General features: G+C 43.4%; 1 protein-coding gene across 1 annotated transcript; it reads right to left on the minus strand.

Annotated features, from left to right (window-relative positions):
• Positions 1-3174: 3174 nt before the first annotated feature.
• SMG8 (SMG8 nonsense mediated mRNA decay factor) lies at positions 3175-8738 on the minus strand. The gene is made up of 4 exons (XM_053567794.1): positions 6945-8738; positions 6380-6525; positions 3924-4796; positions 3175-3597 (listed from the first exon to the last, which is right to left on the minus strand). Exons 1-4 carry the CDS (start codon positions 8701-8703, stop codon positions 3400-3402), a joined length of 2976 nt encoding a protein of 991 aa, XP_053423769.1. The 5' UTR covers positions 8704-8738; the 3' UTR covers positions 3175-3399.
• Between the last annotated feature and the right edge of the window lie 291 nt (positions 8739-9029).

Below are 9029 nucleotides of genomic sequence, written 5' to 3' on the forward strand. Positions count from 1 at the left end.
TGGCTGTTTTGAGGATCTAATGAAGTCAAATCAAACCATTAAAGATATCCTATATAAATAAAATATTATGTCAAGGGAAAGAATTGTTTTTCTTTTCCTTTTTTTTTTTGCAGTTTTGGCCAGGGCTGGGTTTGAACCCACCACCTCTGGTATATGGGGCTGGTGCCCTATTCCTTAAGCCACAGGCACCACTCTTTTTTTTTTTTTTTTTTTTTGAGGCAGAGTCTTACTCTGTTGCCAAGGCTGGAGTGCCATGGTGTCAGGCTACTTCACACCAATCTCAAACTCCTAGATTCAAGCCATCCTCCTCTCTCAGCCTCCCAAGTAGTTGACACTACAAGCATCCGCCCCAAATGCCTAGGCAATTTTTTCTATTGTTAGTAGAGATGGGATCTTGGAATCTCACTGTTGCTCAGACGTGTCGCCAACTCCTGAACTAAAGTGATCCTCCTACCTTGGCCTCTCAGTGTTAGGCTTATAGGCGTGAGCCACTATGCCCAGCAGGACACATTTTAAAGATCTCTGTCATAATTCAAATAAAGGGTCAGGGTTAGGGCTGGGGCCCTACATGCCTCCCATGTATTCCCCTAAGGACTCACTTATCTCAGGAGGCTGAGGCAGGAGGATGGTATGAGCCTAGGAGTTTGAAGCTGCGGTGGGTTATGATCATGCTATTGTGCTCCAGCCTGGATGGCAAAGCAAGACCCTGTCTAAAAAGAAAATAAAAATAACCTAACAATAAATAGATACAAAAGAAGATGGGCATTGTGGTGTCCACCTATAGTTCTACTACTCAGGAATCTGAGGCTGGAGGATCACTTGAGACAGGAAGTTTGGACTGTGCTGCATATCAGCCTGGGCAACATAGCATGACTTGTCTCAAATAAAAAATCCTATCATTTGAAAGGATGAAAAATAAAGATCGATGTAAGAAGAATGAAGCCTGATTTTCGTATTTGTTCACAATGTCTTTTCCTAATCAAACTATAGTAAAATATGCATAGAAATATACTGAATTAGGCTCTGCACCTGCAGCCAAGTGGCTAAGGTGCCAGCCACATACACCAGAGCTGGTGGGTTCAAATCCAACCCAAGCCTGCCAAATGATAACTACAACGAAAAAATAGCTGGGCATTCTGGTGGGCGCCTGTAGTCCCAACTACTTGAGAGGCTGAGGCAAGAGAATTGCTTAAGCCCAGGAGTTAGAGGTTGCTGTGAGCTGAGACACCACAGCACTCTGTCTCAAAAAAAAAAAAAAAAATGCACTGAATTATATTACTTCTAAACTGTCAATTACTTGTTCTTCCTGAAAATATATCTTTTTTCTTTTCTTTTCCTTTCATGTATATTTTTCTTTTCTTTCTTTTTTTTTTTTGAGATAGGGTCTTGCTTTGTTGCCCTTGGTAGAGTGCCATGGTGTCACAGCCCACAGCAAACTCTTGGGCTCAAAGCAATTCTCTTGCCTCAGCCTCCCTGGTAGCTGAGACTAAAGGCATCCACCACAACACCTGGCTATTTTTTAGAGACAGGGTCTCAGTCTTGCTTAGGCTGGTCTCGAACTCCTTAGCTCAGGCAATATGCCCGCTTCGGCCTCCCAGAGTGCTAGGATTACAGGTGTGAGCCACCTCACCCAGCTTTTCATGTATATTTTTCTTTTTTTTTTTTACTTCTCTGGGTTTAATGCAAGGATAATTCATGTATATTTTAAAATCAAAAACCAAATAATGGTTTTAAATTTAGCAAGATGTGTTAAATATGCATACTGTATTTCATGTATATTGAAACTAATATTTACAATTCTGTTTGTCCAGCATTTCGAAATCTTTGTGTCTAGAAACATATAATTCTTCCAAGTAGAGTTTAGGCATGTTGGTTTATTTTGCACAAAATGTCTTGGTGAAATAGATGGTGATACGGTATGTTGATGCTGGCGAAAATTACCATAGATTGATTAAGATTTGATTCACTGAGCAAACTGTTTTACAGTTTACGAATTGAGTTATTTCTTTGTTGCAGTTGCCATTGTTGTTTAGCAGGCCCGGGCCAGGTTCAAACCCGCCAGCCTCAGTGTATTTGGCCGGCGCCCTAATCACTGAGCCATGGGCACTGAACCCAGTATATGAACTTCTAAGGAATAAAGTTTGCATTAGTATCTTGGATTACTATATTTCAGTTCAGGGCCAGGTGTGGTGGCTCACACCTATAATTCTAGCACTCTGGGAGGCTAAGGCAGGAGAATCACTTGAGCTCAGGAGTTCAAGACCTGCCCAAACAAGAGACACTGCCTCTACTAAAAATAGAAAATTAGCTGGACATTGTGGCAATTTCTGCAGTACCAGCTACTTGGGAGGCTGAGGCAGGAAGATGGCTTGAACCCAAGAGTTTGAGGTTGCTATGAGCTAGGCTGACACTCTAGCCTGGGCAACAGAGTGAGACTCTATTTCAAAAAAATAAATAAATAGCTTGGTGCCTGTGGCTCAGTGGCTAGGGCGCCAGCCACATACACCAGAGCTTCAAACCCACCCAGGGCCTGCCATACAATGACAACTACAACCAAAAATAGCGGGGCATTGCGGTGGGCACCTGTGGTCCCAATTACTTAGGAGGCTGAGGCAAGAGAATCACTTAAGCCCAAGAGTTTGAGGTTGCTATGAGCTGTGATGCCACAGTACTCTACTGAGGGTGACACAGTGAGACACTATCTCAAAAATAAATAAACATAAAGTATTTTAGTTTAGATAACATTCATTTAAAACATGGTTATCCCATCAGTCCAAGAATAAAACGGTAAGAACAAAACAATCTAAAGCAGCAGTTCTCTCAACCTGTGGGGCACAACACACACGACCTGTATTAAGGGGCCACAGCATTAGGAAGGTTGAGAACTACTGATCTAAAGGATCAGAAATGTGAGTCAAAGGATTGTGGTTTTTTTGTGATTAAGCTAAACCAGTCTTCATCCCATTGCCAGATAACCCAATGTCTCAATTTGTTTTGAAGATACTTTCAGAGAAAGCATCTTAAGGTAAATCCCAGCTAAAACAGCATTTTAACAAAAACAAAGTTTTGGCTCAACATTGATATTCAAAATTCAGTTATGATAGAAACATGTTTTATTAGGACAGTGAAAGAGCAACAAGAGAAAACACAGGTATCACCTATGTATTTGAGGTCCTTTTCTAGAACAACCAATCTTATCAGGAAGTCACAGCCCCATTTACAATAAATAACAACAATATCATGAAACATTAGAACAATTATTGTCCAAATACTGACCTAGTATATCCAAAACACATTTTGGGTTTAGGAAAACATGGCATACACATACCAAAAAATCAGCTACCACAAATCAAAGACAAAAACCAGCTCAAATTTAGGGCAGAACTTGGTGGAAAACACTTATTGTGTTACTACTTTAAGGACCCCACGGAGCACCTTATAGCTCATTAACTGCACGTTTTCCTTAGGAGGGAAACAAGGTCCTCTCTCAGTAACATATGCATAAGGAAATCGCAAAACCCAAAGACCATCTGGTGGGAGGGTGATTTCTTGTTTTTCTGGGTAGAATACTGGACACGGTGGTGGGCCTGGTTGAACCTGAAAAATACAAGTAATATAATTATTTTTACATTTCTGAACGAGAAATGCCTAAACGAATATTGGGTTCAAGGAGCATATAAGCAGATACAGCATACGCTCCTAACTCTAATAACATATTAGTCTCAAATACTATCCTGCTTTTCTCCAGATTTTTAACTTCAATCAACTTATTTTTTAAGAAATAGAATATTAGGCATACAAGGTATTTAAATTTAAGACCTGGTTAATGAAATGATTTGTTTTTGACATTATTCCGTACTCTTTAAAAACAATCAAAACGAGCATCATTTTTTCTTTTGGGTGGAGAGAGTTGTATTTCTTACCTGAGGCATTAATATTATCTGCAAAGGAGCATCAGGAACCACAACAAAAAGTCTCATAAGTTGAGCATAATGTGGTTTTAGCCCTCTACCCTGAGATGATGACAGAATATATAGCGGCATATCACTGTTTAGGGCTTTTAAAGCTGATTCCTTTGGCCCACTTCCCATTACTTTCATTACTTTGTCAGGTCCAGAGCACATGAATCTCCGACCTCGAGAGTCTTCATATTCAAAGCCTACAAAAGCTCGAGCTATGTCATCTCGCCGTCTTCCTCTTCCCATTACAACTGCACTTCTCTTTCCAGGAATAGCTTTATTTGGAGCAGGCCAAGAATTTGTGTCTAAGTCTCCTTCATCTTCAGCTCTAGTCCTGATGACAATGTCCCAAGGCATAAGATAGTTTGTTCCTGGAATGAAGCCCTGTTGGTCCAAACCTGTATGAAAGTTATAAGATTTAGCAGGGCCTAGTTTAACCAAAGACCAACTGGAGAATTTGGGTAGGAGACCTTTAGGGCAATTTGAATGTAGCATGCCTGGGAGATATTCAACTGTGGATGCTTGTCGATCAACCAAGTTTGGTCTCTTCTCAGCTTTTACTTCTCCTTGACCATGAACTTCCGGATTATCACCTCCTGCTTGTGGATCTGCTGGGTAGGTACCTAAGCTATCTGTGGATTGGCCCAAACTCAAAGCTAAACTCAGGCTTGTGCTTTCTCCTTGGGTTTGAGGTTCTTTTTCTTTCAGTTTATCAGCATCTGAATCTGGAGGAGCAGGAGAGGATTCATTTTTGGCAGGAGCAGGATCTGGAGTACTTGGTTCAAATACTGGGAAATTGATATGATCCAATTTTCCACAACACTTTTCTTCCAGAAGCTATGGAGGAAAAAATAAAACCGTAAACTTTTCATTCATTCACTCGTTCATTTTTTGAGACAGTGTCTTGGTCTGTTGCCCAGGCTGCAGTGCAGTGGCATGATCATAGTTTACGGCAACCTCGAACTTCTGGACTCAAGCCATCCTCATGCCTCACTATCCTGAGTAGCTGATGATAGGGACACACCATGACACAAGACTAATTTTTTATTTTATTTTATTTGAGTTAGAGTCTCATTCTGTTGCCCAGGCTAGAGTGCCATGACATCAGCCTAGCTCACAGCAACCTCAGACTCCTGGGCTCAAGGTATCCTCCCGCCTCAGCCTCTTGAGTAGATCCGACTCTAAGTGCTGGTTACAACATCCAGCTAATTTTTTTTTTTTTTGTTTTTTTTTTGTAGAGACAGAGTCTCACTGTACCACCCTCGGTAGAGTGCCGTGGCGTCACACGGCTCACAGCAACCTCTAACTCTTGGGTTTACGTGATTCTCTTGCCTCAGCCTCCCGAGCAGCTGGGACTACAGGCGCCCGCCACAACACCCGGCTATTTTTTTTGTTGCAGTTTGGCCGGGGCTGGGTTTGAACCCGCCACCCTCGGCATATGGGGCCGGCGCCCTACTCACTGAGCCACAGGCGCCACCCCATCCAGCTAATTTTTTTTTTTGGAGAAAGAGTTTTTTGGAGTTTTTTTGTCTTTTTGAGACAGAGTTTTACTATGTCACCTTCAGTAGAGTGCCATGGTGTCACAGCTGATAGCAACCTCAAACTCTTGGGCTCAAGCGATTCTCTTGGCTCAGCCTCCCAAGTAGTTGGGACTACAGTCAACTGCCACAACGCCTGGCTGTTCTTAGAGATGGTGTCTTGCCGTAGCTCAGGCTGATCTCAAACCTGTGAGCTCAGGCAATCCACCCGCCTCAGCCTCCCAGAGTGCTAGGATTACAGGCGTGAGCCACTGCACCCAGCCCAATTTTTTCTATTTTTAGTAGAGATGGGGGTCTTGCTTTTGTTCAAGGTGGTCTTAAACTCCTGAGCTCAAGTGATCCTCCCATCTCGGCTAGGATTACAGGTCTGAGCCACTATGCCCGGCCTAATTTTTTTTTTTTTTTTTTTGTAGACACTGTCTCTTTATATTACTCAAGCTGGTCTTGAACTTTTTTTTTTTTTTTTTTTTTTTTTGTAGAGACAGAGTCTCACTTTATGGCCCTTGGTAGAGTGCCGTGGCCTCACACAGCTCACAGCAACCTCCAACTCCTGGGCTTAAGCGATTCTCTTGCCTCAGCCTCCCGAGTAGCTGGGAGTACAGGCGCCCGCCACAACGCCCGGCTATTTTTTGGTTGCAGTTTGGCTGGGGTCAGGTTTGAACCCGCCACCCTCGGTATATGGGGCCGGCGCCTTACCGACTGAGCCACAGGCGCCGCCCTGGTCTTGAACTCCTGATCTGAATTGATCTTCCCACCTTGTCCTCTCAAAGTGCTGGATTGAAATGCATTTGCTTTTCTATATATTCTGTTTCTGAAAATATGTATTTTATACTGACAATATTTAGCAAAAAGAGAAGAAAGAAGAAAATATTCAGAGTCTACCTGATAAAAGTCATAGTTAGCTGCCTTGATATCAAATGGATCATCTCGAGGTGCTTGTTTCCTTCCACAGTTACAGGCACCAGTAGATCGAGCTCGACTATTGTGATATAGCACAGGAGGATTTCTGTCAGCCTCTGGTTTTTCGCCTAGAAAATATAACAGTCACTATTAATTTCACAAACATAATTAAAGTTAAATTTACTTTGCATTCTACAACATCTAACCACACAAATTCTCCAAACAGTTCTCTGGAAGTAAGAAACCATTATCATGGTGCCTTACACTTCATAACATTCATTTTAGTTCAACAGATCTTCCAAGATAAGAATGTTAATAACGAACTTTTGGAATTTTGTTCTAGTTAATATTTCTCACTTATCAACTCATAAGGGTTCATTCTTTAAATACAAGAAAATGAGAAAGTAGTCATAGCTTCTATTTTCAGGAGAGAAAACTTAGTGCTGATGCACATACATTCTGTAGGCCTCTTTTAAAAAATCAACACATAGTAAACATACTATATTAAAACAATACAGCTCCAAATGCTAAAAAAAAAAATAGATACCTGATTTGGGTAATGAGTGAAATTTGTGTACACAGTGTTGATCAGTTAAACTCCTTTCCTCACAAAGCTGATGGCCATTGCTCCAAAATTTGTAGCAGTCTTCGTGTAACTGCATGGCATATTTGTGAAAGGCTGGACCTCTAGCATGTTGACTGTACACTCGAAGAGCCTGGGCAAGCTGGTTTTTATGAACAGTCATTGTGTAATTATGAGGCAAATTTGATTGGTAGGCACTATGGGCCATGGGTAAAGCTTTTTGGCACCGGTTTTCTGAGAATTTTGTGTCAATATCCAAAAACCCTTCCAAGACTTTAATACTGCTTAAAATCTTAGATGTTAGCTCCCCGGTGGGTGACCCCAAGTCCTCCTCTTTCCCGTCAATAGCTACTTCATACAGTTTTGAAGCTGCTGAGATCCACTTCTGGTAAGTGGGAAGTTCAAAATGGGAAGGCTGTGGGTTCCTACCCACACTGTCATCAAAACCTTTCTTGCTTAGAACTAGCTCCACATGCTGCCACAGGAATTCCCGAAGAGTGAAATCCACTAGCTGGCCTGAAGAACTGGAACTGCTGCTGTCGATATGAAAAGAGAGTTGTTGTCGGTTGTGCTGCCTCATCACCTGATACCGCCTAGGCCCAGAAAGGGGTGCAGGCACCAGCAAAGATTCTGAGTCCTTCACAGTACAATGACTCCTAAGTTGGTCCAGCAACATACCTACTGGGTCCTCCTCCTGGCTTCCAGGGACTATGTACACAAAAGCTTGGTTGGCAGGCACAGTAAAGAGGCAGTTGATACTCTGATTAGTCAACACACGACTCTTCCGGAAGATTCTATAGATCTGGTCCTCCAGGGCATGCTGAAGTCTCCTTTTGGGAGAATGCTTCTTAGGCTTGTCTGGATGAGCTGGGTCTTGGTTTCGAGGGGGTTCCACCTTAAGGGCTCCATTGAGTTGAAAGAGGAAAAGGAGTCTAGGAGGGCAAGGTCGGCAGTTTAGCTTCCAATCCTTGCCTACTGGACAATCTTTAATAGCTGTTTTAAGGAGGGGCAGTACTTTCTGTCTCAGGCCATCCAAGGCTCTGAATACTCGATCATAAGTGATGTCAAAGGAACAGGTGGGGTGGACCAGAAGCAGAATGTGACAAACGGAGAAAAGGTAAAGGAGACTGAGGCACTGCAACTTCTCTTGATGTTTCCAGAATTCGTGTGCTTCTGCATGAGGTAAAGAGAGGCCACCTCCAGCTTCCCCACTCTGAAGAGCCCGACAGGCCCGTAAAAGCTGCGAATTGTCACATATGGAAGTGAGAAGAAGATAAAGAACTTTGCTTTCCTGATTGTAATAGGCTTGCAGAAGGCTGTAGTCCTGGGAGCCTGGCTCAGTTCGTTTACCTTCCGCGGAAGCTACACCTCCCCGAACTGGATCACCAGCTGCAGCCCCAGGGTCCCCGGCTCCACCGGCCTCCCCAATGGCGCCAGCCTCGGTGCTGATTCCGGGCCCTGGATCCCCAGGATCTTCGTGGCGAAAGAGGGGAAAGACCTGTCGGTCGCACACGGTATTCACAAGAGAGAACTTCTCGGAATTGAGGCGTAGAGCCGTCTTGCCAAAGATTCCCACCACGCAGATCTCATCCTCTCGCCACGGAGGGTCTGGTCCACCAGCCGCGCTTGCTCCGCCCTCAGTAGGGGACCCTCCGGAACTTTCAGAACCTGTCCAGGCTGAAGCTCCCAGAAGCAGCTCTCGCAAGCTAACAGGACCCGCCATGGTGCAGGGAGCCTTTTCCAGAATCCTTCCGGTCCGCCAGTAAACCCAACCGGCTTTCGTCCAAGTTTGAAATCCCTCCTCCGCTTCTTCAGTTCCTGCTTTCCTCTCATTTTGGTTCCGCCTCCTATTCCTCCCCCTTCTGGTTTTACGCCCAGGTTTTAGTCCTAAACCTCTGCTGGTTTAAGGATTTCCTCAGCTTGAGACCGTGGGAGTTTAGATATCAAAAAGACAATTGGAATAAAGATGTTTGCATTTCAAGGAATACAAAACTGCAAAAGAGTTTCAAGGGACTCTTCTTGCAGTAGATAAGGCATCAATTTAAGCTC

The sequence above is a fragment of the Nycticebus coucang genome, chromosome 18 (genome assembly GCF_027406575.1).
Source record: "Nycticebus coucang isolate mNycCou1 chromosome 18, mNycCou1.pri, whole genome shotgun sequence".
NCBI lineage: Eukaryota > Metazoa > Chordata > Mammalia > Primates > Lorisidae > Nycticebus > Nycticebus coucang.

What these genes read in the sequence shown, in the direction of transcription:
- SMG8 (XM_053567794.1), bottom strand. Translation starts at nt 8,703, where the DNA reads ATGGCGGGTCCTGTTAGCTTGCGAGAGCTGCTTCTGGGAGCTTCAGCC. An exon ending in TCACTCATTACCCAAATCAG is followed by an intron (nt 6,526 to 6,944) that starts GTATCTATTTTT and finishes TATATTTTCTAG; the next exon opens with GCGAAAAACCAGAGGCTGAC. An exon ending in CTAACTATGACTTTTATCAG is followed by an intron (nt 4,797 to 6,379) that starts GTAGACTCTGAA and finishes TTTCCTCCATAG; the next exon opens with CTTCTGGAAGAAAAGTGTTG.